The sequence below is a fragment of the Neodiprion virginianus genome, chromosome 6 (assembly GCF_021901495.1).
Source record: "Neodiprion virginianus isolate iyNeoVirg1 chromosome 6, iyNeoVirg1.1, whole genome shotgun sequence".
Classification (NCBI taxonomy): domain Eukaryota; kingdom Metazoa; phylum Arthropoda; class Insecta; order Hymenoptera; family Diprionidae; genus Neodiprion; species Neodiprion virginianus.
In genome coordinates this window covers 28,477,108-28,493,661 of record NC_060882.1, presented here as the reverse complement: position 1 = coordinate 28,493,661, position 16,554 = coordinate 28,477,108, and the positions used below count along the sequence as shown (strand labels likewise).

The 16,554-nt window shown below is 35.2% G+C and overlaps 3 protein-coding genes across 5 annotated transcripts in view; all 3 read right to left on the bottom strand.

Moving 5' to 3' along the window:
• Nucleotides 1-154: 154 nt before the first annotated feature.
• On the bottom strand, nt 155-13,331 carry LOC124307601 (uncharacterized). Its single transcript, XM_046769447.1, has 11 exons — nt 11,997-13,331; nt 11,463-11,579; nt 5,389-10,889; nt 4,716-5,199; nt 3,651-4,620; nt 3,207-3,440; nt 1,886-2,107; nt 1,425-1,607; nt 1,120-1,337; nt 857-1,012; nt 155-744 (listed from the first exon to the last, which is right to left on the bottom strand). The coding sequence occupies exons 3-11, from the start codon at nt 10,512-10,514 to the stop codon at nt 535-537; spliced, it is 7,803 nt and encodes a 2,600-aa protein (XP_046625403.1). The 5' UTR covers nt 10,515-10,889; nt 11,463-11,579; nt 11,997-13,331; the 3' UTR covers nt 155-534.
• On the bottom strand, nt 13,327-15,148 carry LOC124307997 (F-box/WD repeat-containing protein 4-like). The gene is made up of 7 exons (XM_046770250.1): nt 14,949-15,148; nt 14,528-14,806; nt 14,303-14,441; nt 14,028-14,188; nt 13,804-13,932; nt 13,560-13,707; nt 13,327-13,470 (listed from the first exon to the last, which is right to left on the bottom strand). The coding sequence occupies exons 1-7, from the start codon at nt 15,146-15,148 to the stop codon at nt 13,327-13,329; spliced, it is 1,200 nt and encodes a 399-aa protein (XP_046626206.1).
• LOC124307607 (major facilitator superfamily domain-containing protein 6) overlaps nt 14,775-16,554 on the bottom strand; it is a 9,111-nt gene continuing 7,331 nt past the window's right edge. For all 3 annotated transcript variants that reach the window (XM_046769460.1, XM_046769459.1, XM_046769458.1), the window contains exons 10-12: nt 15,161-16,527; nt 14,949-15,056; nt 14,775-14,806 (exon numbers count right to left, since the gene is read on the bottom strand). In XM_046769460.1, the coding sequence (XP_046625416.1) occupies nt 16,442-16,527 (86 nt within the window). In that variant the 3' untranslated portion in view covers nt 14,775-14,806; nt 14,949-15,056; nt 15,161-16,441. The remainder of the gene's footprint in view (nt 14,807-14,948; nt 15,057-15,160; nt 16,528-16,554) is intronic.

The following is a 16,554-nucleotide window of genomic DNA, read 5'->3' as shown; positions in this document are numbered from 1 at the left end:
TTGATCAATATTAGTGTACTCGTTATAAAACATATTTCTTTGACTTTGTGATCAACAGTCAAATTGAGTGGGCTTATTTGCTTCTCTGCGTAGAAATATGTATTGGAAAGAGAAGCAAATAATCCTAGTGTCAGAAGAATATGCCCGTACTTGCAAGTCTATAATTATTGAAAACTAGATTAAAATAAACTATAACAGTGATTCATACATTTCATAAAAAATTGCGGATTAAATTTAATGAATACAGTATCACAGAAAGACATATAAACAAAAATAAAAATGATTGTATAGCATCTGAAGTACTTTTAAGAATTTCAACCCGTCAATTATAAAACACATGTAGAGTAAATCTAAATAAATGATTATGTTCCAAGAAAGCAGCGGTTTCTTCAATTATTTTCTAGTGAATTATTGTTGGAAAAAACTGTATCCAAACAATTTAATATACATTCAATGCTTGAACACAATGGTTCAGTTTCATACTGAACTCAAGGTTCGATTGACTCCTAGAAACAAATCCAAATGCAGAACAGGTCACTGTAGTGCACTCATACATTTCAAGTAGTTGACAACTGTACGACTTTGTAATTTCATGAGTCTTTCTCTCTCCTTACACCCTGTTTTTAACGGGGGATAGAATTCTTCTTGTAAAACAGTTTTCATGAGCTTTTTACTCATTTTCAGTTCATCGCTGTTACAAATCTGATCTTCATTGTCAGGCAGCTGCTGTTTAAATGGGGCGAGCTGACAAAAAGATCCAGGATTTAAATTCTTGTGATGTAATTGTTCGGAGCAGTAACAATTCCCACAATTCGATTGAATGAAAGCTAATTCATTGCTTTAGCCACCAACTCACCTCAAAAACTAAATGTATTGAAAATTGATGAGGACGAATTTGATCAACGGCATGTCCTACCTCCACAGATAGTGTCTCTAAGAAGTTTAAAACTGCCAAATATATTTCTTCTCTCATCCAATTTGTCTTTATTAATATGCGGAGGGGAACTGTCAACTAGTAATCGAATAATCACATGTTATATTTCAAAAAATTACATTCTCATATGCATGAAATTTTTCGCGACAGTCCAAAGAGACATTGATATTCCAAATATTATTTACCCCCACTATCGGATACACTCCAAGCCATGTGCCATAACGATAAAGCTGTTTACATCGTTTCAAATCCTTCTTAAATAAGTTTATAACTAGAGATTGGAACACTGAATTGCTCAGCGAGAAGTTATTTTCGATAATTATTTTTGCTATTTCTGGCACTAAGTCATTACACTTTCCATTTAGAATACCGGTCACAAGATTATCTGTATATGCAGTAAGATCTGGAAAAACGGATAATCCATCAATTTCTAACATATAGCGCAACTACTATTGGTCTCTTCAAGTTTGATCTGTTATAAGAAACTCACCTATGGGATGATAAATACGACTTTGATCTCCAAGCAGGTAAGTGAAAATATAAAATGCCTGCTCAGGCAACTCCTGACACAAAACATCTAACAACAGATTTATTATCATGACTCTAACACGTTCGTCATTTGGATTGCTAGTAACGAGCCACTTGCTTGGATTTGTACAAAACATGTTGCTTTCTGCAACATAGTATTAGATAGCACTAGGTATACAGGCCCACCAGTACGGCTAACAAGTAGTCATCAAATTTTTGTGAAAAAGATGGTAATGATCGGTGAGATAAAATGTCATCGATAAGTTGTATTTTGTCAATATAAGATGGGATTTTAAAATTTGGCGGAAACGGTATTCACCTAAAGCATGCACCTCGTGTGAAAATCTACATAGAGGTATATTTTCTTATTCTACTCATTAAAGATTCTGAGTTGTTAGAATAAGACGTGTGCTGCTAACTCACGTTTCAATATGGTGAAAGCCTTCAACGGACGTCCGTTAGCTATACAGATTTCAGCAGATATCAGTGCATATTCGGCAATATTTTCCATTAAGCCAGTGGCTTGCAAGGGCTTGAATAAACTGTACGCAATTACCCATGCACCAGCATCGCACAACTCGATCATCGTGTACATTCCCAAGTAGAATAACGTTTGACTCAGGGATTTATTGACCCCCATCCGGACTGAAAAGTCCAAAAATGAAAATGTTAGGTGAATGAAAAGACAGCATTTTTTTTTACTGAATATAAAGTTTTATTAACTGTATAAATATATCATACATTATGTGTCAAACTTCTTCTATGTATTGAAGCCTTCGCAAGTTTTATCAATAGCTGTATATAATTACATCTAGATTGAGTAAAAAAAAAATCAATAAATGATATTAGATGAACCAGAATCTTTGTTACATAAATATGGTGATGTTTGCCGCTTCTATTCTTAAGTACATACATCGATAAAATTAAAAATATGGAAATTTATGACCAGTATTTGTCCATGCGACTATAATTCAAAATTACAAAGAAAAAAAACAACAGATATGTTTTTAAAGAAGACGATGTACATAGAATTTTATCTACTTAATTTGACGTAACAGAGACGATTTTCTTGGATGATTATTTTAACTTTTTTAAATGCGTTATCTAAATGCATGGGATTTGTCCTTCTAAAAACTGATCGTCTGAGACAAAATCAAGATTTATTGACTAAAAATCTCTGCTGAGCAGTGTTCTGTGGTAATTAATACATTGCAGCATGTATATCCGAATAATACAAAATGTTGATGGCCTTTAATTAATAATAATCCTGAAATAACAGACTCATTTTAAAAATGACAAATCGTTCACAATAAAACTCTGCTGAAATTTGAGAACATTCAATTATTTCTGCTTGCAGAAAAGTCAAAGTTTTGAAACCAAAACGCTGTCACCAACTTTAATTTCTTGAAAGTTCACGGTTGAATATTAAAAAATTGAAAAACGTTCAACTGATTGTGTACAGCAAGAAAAAAGATTTAAGTCACGACATATTGAAGCTGGAAACAAAATTTTCGTCAATCCATAGTTACAATTAACGAATATCTTTAATACATTTGTTAGTATCACAGAACTCACCAGGGTTTTAGATTTCTTTTTATTAGTTCTTAATTATGCGGTAATAAGTATTTCAGTTGATTGCTTGAGGAATAATATTACTTTGTCAGTGAAGTCCAAGTATATGTATAAAGTGAGTTATATAGTACGAGAAAGAATGTCCAATCTGCTTGTTAAAAGTGTTTATTACCTGACAACTTTATCATATTCTTCATATGATACGCTGACATAATCACGTTTTTGTGTAACATCCTGTAACAGCTTGTAGTGAAGAGTGTTTTTTCCACCACATCTGAATATTTGTTGAGGATTTTTAGAACCCCTTCGTAATCTTGGTGCTTCAACGATTCTTTTACAATGGTCATATCAAGGTGAAACTGCCAGTGACGGTTTCTGTACACTGACTGTGGCTCTTTCAAATTTTCTAAAATTAATTGTGATGCAGTTATTGTCAAAAAAAAAAAGAAAAATTGAACAACACTATTATATTTCGATCTCCAATGATCCATAAAAATCTATTTCCGCAAATTTTACATATTTTTGACACATATTCCAAGAACTTTTAATCTAATCCGAAAACAGTTACACAAATAATTTGAAGTTCGATTAGAATAGAAATATAATTAATATCTACCTATAAGGTGGACCTTGTAGGAATCACTGGTTAAATCAGCAGCTTCAGCTTCAGCTTCAGATGTTCTGCTACTTGAGGTGGCTGAGAACTTTGTAACTAGAGGATTGCTTCGTATTCCAGTATTCCTTTTCTGGTTAAAAACGTTTGGATCAGCTGCCATACTTCTTGGGCTATCATCTCGACTTATGAACAAGGACGGTGTGTTAGCAGGTCCTTGTAAGCTAGATCGCTGGCTCGTTCGAGATAATAGTAATCCACTGTCGCTATATTGTGTACTATCCGGTGAGTGTATGCCAGGTATCTCAATTAGTTCTTTATTAATGTCTCTACCGACGTTAGTTTCCAACATAAGATTTGAGCTGTCATTTTGAGTAGAAAGTGGAGTATAGGAATATTGAATGTTTTTGTGAATGATATCATTTTTCATGAGTATGGAATTGAGCCGGTTTCTAAGATTGATATTTATCATTGATACTTGATTCAGACTAAGTTTGTTTATAAAGTTTCTGTACACATCTTCAATATGTGATTTATCCTTATTGATATCGACCAATTCATGTATCACTCTGGCGATTCTTCTCCTCGAAGGGGGTATTTTGATCAGGAAATCGCGAAATGTATCCCAGTAGGTGCCTGGCTGGGTCATCTCACCGATAAATTCTATAAGATATTCTATTAGACCGATGTCATTTTCATCAAGCAGTAATGCCATATTACTAAAAATATTCCGCAAAGACATTCCAGTTGAGATCAAAGCATGTACTGTACAGTTTACGAGGTGCTCGTTAAGTTGTCTTTTACAGTATAATTTATGGAACAATTCAATGATATTACGAGCATCCATTTGAGTAACAACTTGATGGTATACATTTTTGATCAGATGTGTGAAACCATTGATGTTGGAATAAGCTATTACTTCGACGATATAGTCCAGATCTTTCTGATCAAGCTTCTGTAGACTTGGTGTCAGCTACAAGCATGATAATAAAAGAGAAACAATCTTCAGTATTTATGATTATAAATAATGCACCATATTTCAAGAAAATGTAATAGAAAGTTACTTACATTATGTATAAAATGGCAATGCTTTCTCTTACAGTAACCGAACCTTAGAATGTGAAAGCAATGCCTCCAGAAGATTCTTGATGTAAAAGTAGAGACTGCGTTTTGTGTTTCTTGTCTAATGCCAAGTCTACCTCTCATACTTGACGAACTATTAAGATTTGATATAGGGGGATTTATTGCTGAGGAAAATTCGGTTTCAGAATATTGTGTGTTCACCTGAGGCACTGGAATCGTATTCGATAAATTATTATTAAAATTCAAGCAATTATTGCTATTTTTAGTGTCAGACGGTATTATAATGTTCGAAGTAGTATAGCCATTCCTTTCAGTTTCATAACCGAATTCGTAGGCTGCATTGCACTCTTCTAGATTTTTGTTATAATAGGTAGCAAAGTCTTTTATATCTTCGTATGATCTTTCTGATGAATTTTGGGTTTTACAAGGTGACGTCTTGGCACCATTCATGAAATTTATGCTCTGATCACTAGAAGCAGAATACAGTAGGAGTTAGCGATTTAGTGATGTCTGCATAAAATATATGTATGTATATTACTGCATTCTACAATACCAATAATACTTTCACAAAATACATGAATGGAATACGAACAATCCTAATTGCAATACAAATTGCCCAATAGAACATACTTGCATAAAAAGAATTTTTCGCACTTACACATTTGTTATCACTATAGATTCTGCGAATAAAGAAATGCAATCGTCATATTCATAGTCCAAATCTCCTTTTGCGCTTTCATTTGTCGACTGACCTTTATCAAGTCCTATGTCACTTTTTCCCAGGTTTTGGCCAATTATTTCTTTTGTCAGAGTAGACCTATCAGACTCCTGAATATTCAGTACCGAATTTTGAGAAGACAATGGGCTTGCTGATACTGAATTAAAGTTAAATTTTTTTAAATTTCCATTCTTGTTAAAGTCACTATTGCAATTAAAACCCTCAGTATCTTTTGGGGATGTCGAAGGCCACTTTGGTAAAATATTGTCTTCACAAAAACTATATTTAGATGATTCAGAATTATTATCAATATTAGTTTTGCCAAAAGAGGTAGGAAGAATATTCATATTTGGCAGTAAATTTTCAGTTTTTAGCTCCAGCTGTTGAGTTTCGTCGTTTGTAGGAACAACAAATTTTTTTATTGGACTGCCGTTCTTAGATGACTGTTTATTTTGCGCAACAGTGCTTGAACCGGTAGAAACAATAGAAGTATTTGATTTAGCTGAGTTTGATTTTGGGTAATTCATCGTACTTTCAAGATCTCCCGGACCACTGACGCTCCATCTGTGTCTCTTCAGTTGTATTCTTTTCCCACTCAATGGTGCAGGATCCTGAGCTTTATTACTATTATCACTTATCCATTTCCGTTTCCGCTGTTTCATTTTCATCGGAAGAGATTGAGTTTGATTTTCTAGCTCTGATTTCGTAGCCTCGCTTAAATCATTACGATTGTCTGGTACTTCATTAATGTTCGGAAGTTTTTTGCGTTTTTCATCTTTATGCGACGTATAATACTGATGTGTTTCAACGCACCAGGTGCGTTCAGACTCAGCCGTAGTATTCGAGATGTTTGTAAAATTTCTCAAGTTAGCGATAGTTAGTTCAGCAATAAGTGGAGATGGCTTGCTTGTTGACTCAGTATCGATTATTTCAGACGATTCCGTATCCATTTTATTATCAACATAATAAACTCTCGAAGCAACGACACCCCCGAAAGCATTCCCAAGTTCGGTTTTACCTTTAGATATACCAACATCATCTTTTAGCGATAGGTCAGTGTTGCCCGCGTTTGTTTCAGTTTCCACTATATTTGGCACTGACAGAGCATTGTGATTCGGTCTGCTATTGTCGTTAAAGACATCAGGATCTGGTAATGTAATTTCGCTCTGGTTATTCTTGGTAGAATCATTGATGGAATAAAATGTAGCTAACTCAGGACAATAATAAGTCAATAACTTAGAGGGATCAAAAGGTTGTGCACCCGTGATAGGAATTTGGTCTGTATCTCTCTTCCCCCAACTATGTTCTGACTTTATATTATTTTTGTCATCCTGTTCTGCTGAATGACTGTTAAATGCCATTAGCCAATCTTGATTTTTGCCAACATCGTCCACGTCATTCTGATGCATTCTGTCGTTAGTGTCAGATTTAAATAATTCTAGTGACACATCTTTGCTACAAGGAAATGTTATTGTATCTTTGGGGAGAATCTCGTCACTGACAATTTTGGGCCGTTTTTTTCCAATAGGTGTTGATTGATGTATAGGCCGTTCTGCTACTGTTGGTACAGAGAAAATATCGGTGCTGCAGTTTTTCAGTGTTTCTGCAAAACAGCTTCTGTTATCATCTTCTATGTTGATTAGGTCTAATGTTGTTGTTAACCCAATATTGTCATAATTATTGTCTGCACCTGCTGATTTGGGATCTTCTATCAAGTCGAATGGTACGTTACATTTTTCACCCAAAATTATCTCCTTAGTCTCTTGACTTTTTTTTACTCCTTGGATTTCTAACAATTTGAGAGAACTATGAGTTTCACTTTTGTTAACTGGTGCCAATTTTTCTTGCTTGAAAAGTTTGACCACCTGCCCAGAATTTGTGTCTGTAAAATATATTGGTATCGATACTTTTAATGACAGACCATTTGAGGAATTCAATTTCTCAGACTTTACAGGCGTTCGATTTGGATTACATATTGAGTCGGTACATCTTACTTGAATACTTTCTGCGACCTGTAGAATTGAATGGCAAGGCATTAGCTTTTCATTGTTGCATTCATCACTATTATTTGTTAAATTGAAGTCAGAGGTATCTAATTTAACTGAGTTATCGTTGCATGGTAAAAATTCTGATTCATTCGTCGCAGAAGTTATGGAAGCATTGACACGCAAGTCCAACGGGAATTCCAAATCCCCTTTTTTAAAAAGTGCTTCGGTTAGATTATTTTCTTGATCAGTCACAATAGGTTCCGTTAGGTTTTTTTCAATATTATGTATCTTAGTGGGGCTGCATGGTTCTAAAGGTAATCCAGTCGCATCAGAAAATTTTTGTCCTTTTAGGGGATATTCAATCAATGAAGACAGACCATCTGCATCACTTACTGTGCTACTACTGTTTGTACCACGTACAGGCTCGATTGGTCCAGGGTTCATCAATAGAAATGGGGTGTGCAGTTGTTGTTCATGAAGATTCGGACATTTATGCCTATGGGCTATCAAATCGGTATTTGAAGATGTAAGTGATTGATCATTTTCACTACAAGACTCAGAAAAAACTTCAGAAGTATTACATTTGATCCACTGTTTGGTACTCAGAGTAGCGGTGACGTCTCGCGATGTGTTTTTTTTTAATAATATGTCCCTTTGTTTTTGTGGCAATTCCTTGTCGTAAGCGATGTCACGGAGTAAAACTCTTGGTTGGTACAAATTTGAATGTAATAGATCCTCATTTTTTACTACATCGGAAATTGAATTTAGTCGTTCTTTACATTTAGTGAATATACATTCATCCTTATCTAAATCTTTCGTATTAAGTTCGGCTGAATATTTTTTTTTATTTGACTCACAAACAGAACCCTTGTTCTTAATTACAGGGTGATATTCCATCCCTTCGACTGTCGAATTCATCAAGTTCTTGTGTACTCTGATCCATTTCCGGGTTCGTGTACTTTTCGATTTACTTGGGTTTATTGCTATACCAATATTTGTACTGTGCTTCGACGGTGTAAACACGATTTCACTCAAAGCCTTGTCATTTGTTTCAGGAGTCTGAGAATTCGTCTGTGCCTTGGCTGCTCGACATTCATGTGTCATTTGAATATTTGGCTTTGGCATTTTTGTAGACACCGAATCCTTAACAACATGCGTATCGACCATCTCCTCTTTGTTTGAGGACATCTGCATTTTTTGATATTCGACTACAGGCTTTGATAAACATTCAAACATCACTATTTTTGACTTTGATGTCTCTGATATTGAATCAGTTATAGTTCCAGTTGCTGGATACATATTTTCAACTTTGCCTGTCTCTTCTTGGTTCGATGACATCCGCATTTTACGTTTGACTACAGGCTTTGCTAAATATTCAGCCATTACTATTTCTGACATAGATGTCTCTGATGTTGAATCAGTTATAGTTCCGGTTGCTGGATACGTGTTTTCAACTTTGCCCATCTCTTCTTGGTTTGACGACATCAGCATTTTTTCAGAACTGACTACAGGCTTTGGTAAACATTCGGTCATCACTGTTTCAGACTTCGATGTCTCTGATGTTGAATCAGTTATAATTCTAGTTGGTGGATAATTATTTTCAACTTTGCATGTGAGAATACTAGGCCTTTTTAATTGATTTGTCTTTATAAGATCTTTTTGTACTCTATTTTTTGGTTGACGTGTACATTTGACTTTCTCCGTCGGGACATGGGGTGTTGAATCTGATTCTGTGCAACTGGTGGATGATAAATCTACAGAGCGAACTGAAGAATTTTTATTCACCATCAATGTGCCAGAGCTCTTTAGTTTGTCAATCACCTTTATAGATCTACGTTTCACTGTCTTTCGCTTTGAAACGTTTATTTTAGCTTCAGGTTCCGGAGTAATACTTATATTCACTATTTCAGATTGCACAAGATTGCCTTGCAATTTATCGGTTTCTTCATACATAAATTCAATTTGTGACTTCATAGATGTCGATATTGAGTCTACTTTGTTTGTACTGTCTGATAATGAGTCGTCACAATGATCATAAAGTTTTTCTCTACATTCACGTGTACAAGTAGTTTTGCATACTGCAGTCTTTGACATGGAATTATTTCCCACTTGAGATGCTATAAATGTATCATCATTTGCTGTATCAAGATTATCACTTGGCTGCAGTTTTTGTGATTTCCTCCATGATGTTAGGTCCTTCCAGTTGCGATTACATTTGGAGTTTAACTTCCCCATTTCTGGTGTTGAATCCATTACTTTTAAACTAGTAAAGTTGAAATCTTTTGAGTCAGCTGAAGCATTAGAACTTGTCCCTACTGACTTTGATTTTCGTGATTTTTTCGCCAGCTTTTCTCCACACATATATGTACATTTAGTTTTCTCTTTTGCTACCTCAGGTACTGAATGAGTTTTCGCTGAAGTGACAGTTGGCGTACCTTTAATGTTGATCTCCGAATCATCATTGTTCACATTTCTAAGTTTCGATGCTTTCAATTTTTTAAGAAGGCTGCGTGTGATATAGCTGCATTCGGGTGGAGGCTTAATAAACTTTAATATCGAATCGGTAGTGATATTTGTAGCTTCATTTGGTGATTCACTATCTATCACCGATGGCTGTGATGCAATTAATCTTTTTGGCAGACTATTTCTTGTTCTAGATTTTGGAGTCGGTATATCCAATTGTGCATTTCCACTTGAAAGATCATCACGTTTCTTTATAGATACGGATGAAATTGAAGTTTGCTGCTGTGATGTACCTGCATCAGAACTCCGAACATGTTTTTCATCCTCCTGATTATCTAATTTCAACACTGTTGCTGAGGTCCATACATCGTCATGTGTCTTTGCAGTTACCAATGAAACTGAAGTCTGCTGCTGTGATGTGCCTGCATAAAATTTCTGAACCTGTTTTTCATCCTCCTTACTCTTCAACTTAAATATTGTTGGTGGTGTCCATGCCGGAAGTGCAATAATTTTTTCACACCCAGCTGCAGAGTTATTATTTACCTCCTTCATATCTGATTCAGTTTCTTGTTTAAGTTGGTGAAGTTGTTGCTTTTGTTTCTTGACTGGTGCCATGTTCTCTAATGTTGAGTCAATTCAGAGCTAACTTAATCAAGATCTACGTTCCATAAAGCTTCAATATTGCATATCTCTGTTGTCCTTGATATTCTAAATGTTTCCTTATAATAATAAAATTATAATCCTTATAATATGGCCTTTCAACCTTCAAGATTCGGGTGATCGTCAGCACCATTCAGCATTTCTTCAGGCTCTATCATTCATTTTTGTATAATCTTCTTTTGTTGCAGTTAAGTCCAACAATTACTTTTTTTCCAGCTTTTTGATGTGGTTTGGTCCACGTTATTGTTAACGACCTCTATAGCCCCAGTGTTGTTCCTGAAGGAAAGATAACTCCTACGAAACCTTGCTTGTATCAATACCTTGGTTCGGCTAAATTAAAATGGCATAAAAATTATTAACTATCAAGCATTTGAGAACTAAGGCAAATGGAAAGAAAATGTATACATTTAACTTGTTGATAGAAGGATTATAACTAAATAATTCAACAGGAAGCAGGATAATCCATATCATAAATATGTTTAGGTGCATATTTTCTCAAAATGTTTTAAATTGTCAAACACATTTGTGTTGTAATTATACAAGTATCTACAGTACAGTGGAAAAATATAAGAAGTCGATTCTGTCAAAGTTTCTCCATGATAATAGACTAGAATTAATTACATAACTATCGTATTCAATTTTTTTGTAGCTGAATGAACTTGGTAAAAAAAATATAAAATATCACTAATAACTAGGCAGTTATAGGGCACTCTAAAAATTGAAATCATTTTCTTAAATAATAGGGGTGAACAACCGTGTAGAAACACACAAGGTTAGATCCATGAGAATATTTTCAACGCATTTGAGCCTGCTGTGTTGCATATTCTAAGGACTAAATTTAATATGTATTTCGACGAAATTGAGTGTATCGAAATTTTTGTAACGTGAAATCAATTTACGTACCAGTTGAATGACTTAGTTGACCAATCTGCTAAGATTTATTTCACATCAAATGTTGGTGTATATCTCTTACGCAGTTTATTTGCCATGAGAAAAATTTCTTCTGGGAAATTTGGCCGACTATACATTCCAGAGAAAAAAAGATATAATCTTCTTAGCGTTTTATCCGACTTTACAATTATAGTACATATAAGTATAAAAAAAGACTGTCAGCAAAGCCAAGCCACAACAGTCGACAGAGTTAGAGCAATTAATTTTTTACACCGTACAAACCCGACAAAACAGTTGAATAATCACAATGAAAGTTGAAAATTTACTAGTATCCAAGTGACAGCTGCGGGCTTGAAAGAAAGACGACGATGGAAGTAAGGATGGTTAAAAAATTGTGTTGTGCCAGCGTCGAGTTTACGATTCCACTGTCTTACATATAAGTATTTATTGGTTTGATAATGCGAACAGTCTGAAAATTACGTGGTGATAATAATCACCATTTTTCATCTGAAATCTTATGGCGAAAAATAATTAAAGGTAACTCACGGGGAATGAAAGAATTCCTCACGGCTCGTTCGTCAAGCGTCCTTCTCCACCACGTGTGTACCAAATTTAGGGTCAATATTTATAGCCTAACTATGTTGCTTTTAGTGATGTGTTGGATTACCAATCGACTTCATACGCAGTGCGATGAGGCCTGGAAGAGTAGTTATACGCGAATTCGAAAAATCTTCCTCAAGTGTTCAGATTACCTAAAATTATGGTCGAAATACTTTAGCATCTCAGTCCAAGACTGTACGCCGCGAAAATATTCAAGTGTTTCTGGGTCGTTCGGTGTTCCGAGTTATCGAAAATAATTGTCGAAATCATGGTAGCCAACGTAAGATTCCACTATTCAGTCTAGGGAATTTCACCTGACACGCGGAAGTCTATAAGTTCTATGAATTCTAGTGGAAATCTAGGGACCCCTACAATCAAAACCCCAAAAGCAGCCATGATTAACCGCCAATTTTAACCACACGTCAAATCTTTGTGCGCTGCCCGTTTATTCAATGACAGTTCCGCCGAAATATAATTTTTCTCACTGATTTCTGTATAAATATAGAATTCAATTAGCAATTTTTAACCGAAGGTAATTCTTTCAGTAATTTTGTCGAAAATATAAAAGTTATTTCAAGATTCTAACCGTTGACCAGAATGCGGCTGTGTTTGCAATTGCGTACAATTGTTCAATCAATTCACCGATTCAGTAGACGTTTTTAGTACTTGTGATTTTGTTCTAATTGCACTTTATACCGCTTTAACTTGAATATAGTTGCATTAGTGATTCAAAACTTTTAACGATTAGGTACTTTTTCCTATTTCATGTTTTAGTTTCGGCAATGACGCAGGAATCTTCAGTCAACGGATTTGATTGAAATTTTATTCGCCAAAGTCTATGCAAAAAAAAGTATCCTCTAATCAATTTCATATGCAGCGACAATCACTGATAGAATCTATAAATAATATACAAAAACTATTTAGTGAATAGGTAAAATGACAAAAATTAAAGCGATAACTATATAAGTACTGTACATGCTTCCAAGAATAGTTTTATTCGTTTCAACCGATACGATTAGAGAAGTCATTTCAACATAGGACGTGTGGCAAGTTCCGGTTAACGTAAGTTTCCCAAATATACAGTATTTACAAAAATAAATTGAAACAAACTCTGCAGTTTCTTCGATATGTTTAGTCATATCAGATTATTCACGCTACCGCACATATTTACACTATCAATTATCAATTATCTTTACAGTGGTTCTGAACCAGTGAATCGATTCTCAACTTATATCTAAAACGCGAATCGGCATGACGATTAATTCTGGTTTTGCCGTCAAAATAAGTTACGATAATTCTTTTCCTCGTATCCGTATCCAGAGAATTTTAATTGAAACAGGCACTGGTCCATTGCTCCATACAGGTAACAGTTGTCGAAAGATATGCTATACACCGGACTTGAGCAGCGATGCTGATACATCTAAAGAAACATATCACATTTCACTAAAAATATCCCAACACTATTGTACAACGTCGAGAGATATGTATCATCATTTGTTGTACAATTACCTGTATGTATTTGAATTTTCTTTGATCCCAGAGCACAGCTTCTCCGTTAAACTGTGTCCCAGAAACCATGGTGTAGCGGTAATCCGTTGATAGGCAATAAACTGTAGCATCAGTTGGATCTGCCCAGGCTCCTACACAGGTTCCTGACCTGTGAGAATAAGGAATAAGATTGAAATTTCGAGTTGTGAATTGGCGAATACAAAGTCTATCACAAAAGATTATTACTCAGTAAAATAAAAAGTACCTGATATCCCATTTTCTGATACACGTGTCATAACCACAGGTGAGCAATGTCTGAGGATCATTCCAAATAATGTCCAAAATACCAGCTCCTTTTCTCCACCGTTGTCTAAATACGTTAACTTCCCCCCCGCTAAAAGAAACAAAGATAACGATAGCAAGAAAGAAAGTCAAAAGTCAGACAAGTGACAATGTTTGTGATATTTTGAAACTTCGTCAAATAATCACCATTCTACGTCAAATATGTGTAGAGGTGCTACGTTGTTATTACCGGCTGAACCAGCACAGAATGTATGACCCGTTGGGTCTGCTGCTATCGACCAAATTCTATCCAATAAATTAATAGCTGCCAACGGTGAACTGTTGTCGTTGATCCTAGTTGGCCAAATCTGAACAAGTAGAGTGATGAGAGATATAATATTTCAGTTGCAGCTTGCTGTCTGTCTTCTTAATCAAATACTTTGGTACATGGTGAATACTTGAAATTGCAGAAATGAATAAACCTTAACAGTTCGGTCTCGTGAACCAGTGATAATCACATCCGAGGTCAAGTCTACCGCGTCTACGTCAGAGGCATGAGTATTTTGCGCGTTGAATATTTCTTTGTTCGTAATTCCATCCCAGCAACGTATGCTGCCATCTCTGTAGAATACCATTTTTTATTACAAACTAACAGTTTGTTGCACACTGGTGAATGCAGGTTGACATTATGAGAAAAATGTTTGTACCTGAATCCGGCGAGCACTATCCAGTCCCTCACAACAAATCGACAGACGTCTGAATTGTGCGTATCAATCTTGAATATCGGATCAACCGGATTAAACCGTGCGTAACGTCTGAAACCGAAAATCTGAGTACCGGCACCCCACCACAGAGTGTTTGCAGTGAGTTGAAGCCATGGCATCAACTTAGCCTTTTGAGTGAGATAAGTACGCTTGGCGTATCTTCCATCTTTCCAATTTTGCGATACGTGCCATTTGTTTCGCAGAGGAAGTAAGGTGTAGCATCTGAAAAATTTACAAAATTCTGTAGAGCGATATTACGAGGATGAAAACGTGTCTCAAACATGAAAGAATTAGCGTGAGTGGATATCGATTTGATTTTGTTTAGCAGTGTAATGATCGAGTGACATAACATAACCTAACTTACCTTTCGCGGAATCTTTTCGAGGACTGGTTGGTCACTAGTGCCCGTTTACTCTTTTTAATCCAACACACATCGCTTCTGAGAATATCGTGGAACCGTGTGCACACTTCACTGAGGCGCACCAAGTCGAAGGCATGGCAAAAATCAAATATTATGATCAAAACGTCAGACGGCAATTCGTCCAGATGCAAGACATCTGTCATTTTATTACCCACCTCGTGATTTCCTCCTTTTCACCGTTTCCGTTGGCAGTTAGTCGGTGGGGGGATCCCCGGATCTCAATAGATTGTCCAAAAGTAACTGTCGGGTCTTTGTTTCCGTGTATTTATCTCTCTTATTGAATTAAATGTGTTACTTGAATGTGATTGGGATTCAAAATAGCGAAATTACCCTTCGGTTCAATTACACTTCAGGGGTTTCGTATTTAATTACAAAATTAATTGTTTAATGTATTTTCTCACTCCATAATAATCATTTTCTTTTTCGATGAAAGATGAAAAAATGAAAAAAATTAAAATTACAACAACAAAATTATCAAACTTTGCCTGAGATTTTGAAAAATCTAAAGATACAAACTGCGGTGGTAATGGTATTACAATTCATAGAACTATATTAAGGCAAAAAATATTAACTGTTATTAGCAACTCAATTGAGTAAAGTTAAAAAAAAAAAAAATTAATTGTGTGTGTAACTTAGCTATCTATCTTGTAAATTATAATAAATACAGTCTATTGCAGGGCTATCTACATTAAACCGACTCACCGTCAGACCTCACTACCTTCGATATAATTTGCTTTGGGTATTTCGTTGTAGTGTGTAAGAAAACTTCTTGGGACTTTGAATTTGAAAATTTAATTTCAGATTTGAAATCAACTATTTGAAATAGCTTCAAATGTCTAAATGTGTGTCACAAAGCACATGTACTTTAGAACATCGAACAGCTTTCAGAAAGAAATTGACAATATTTTTATCGGCAATTTTTTACAGTTACTTTTATTTGCCGCCCTCACTGATCCTCTCCTTAAACTGTGATACACACAACATTCTGACTGGGTAATTTTTTTTTTACCCAGAATGCAATATTTTTGGTAGTTGTTAATGGATCCATGGAATCAACATAAAATAATTTGAAAAATAAAAATGGTCTAGCTTTCGAAAGAAAAATGATGTTGTTCTGAAAATGAAGTTACGAAACACTTTGTATTGAATAGTTCGTTCAATTTTCCAAAATTTGTACATTTGGTTTCTTGTCGCATGACGATTAGTTTCCGAAATATAACGGTCAAAAATGGACAACTTTTGACTCGATACGCTTCGAAAATGTTGAGCGTGGAAAATTGAAAAAATAAAAAAATTTCTGACACGGTATAGCAAAATACCGAAAGAAACTAATTGAAGGTTGTACGGTCTGAGAGTTGGTGGGATTAGCTCGGACAACCCTGTTATATAATTCATCGATCAAAACCATTAATTTCATTTACATTATGTTTATCGTTTTATTGACAAATTGTTATTTCTTTTTCATCTAGATTCGAGTCTTCGGCATCGTTTGGACATTTGTATTCAATGCCTTCTCGGTTACCTGTAGAAAAAAATAATTCATTGAAGC

Coding starts and splice junctions, on each gene's coding strand:
- LOC124307601 (XM_046769447.1), bottom strand. CDS start 10,514: ATGGCACCAGTCAAGAAACAAAAGCAACAACTTCACCAACTTAAACAA. Junction 3,441..3,650: donor CTACAAGGTCCACCTTATAG/GTAGATATTAAT, acceptor AATTAATTTTAG/AAAATTTGAAAGAGCCACAG. Junction 1,338..1,424: donor TCGTATTTATCATCCCATAG/GTGAGTTTCTTA, acceptor CCGTTTTTCCAG/ATCTTACTGCATATACAGAT.
- LOC124307997 (XM_046770250.1), bottom strand. CDS start 15,148: ATGACAGATGTCTTGCATCTGGACGAATTGCCGTCTGACGTTTTGATC. Junction 14,442..14,527: donor ATAGTGCTCGCCGGATTCAG/GTACAAACATTT, acceptor GGTATTCTACAG/AGATGGCAGCATACGTTGCT. Junction 14,189..14,302: donor CACGAGACCGAACTGTTAAG/GTTTATTCATTT, acceptor CTACTTGTTCAG/ATTTGGCCAACTAGGATCAA.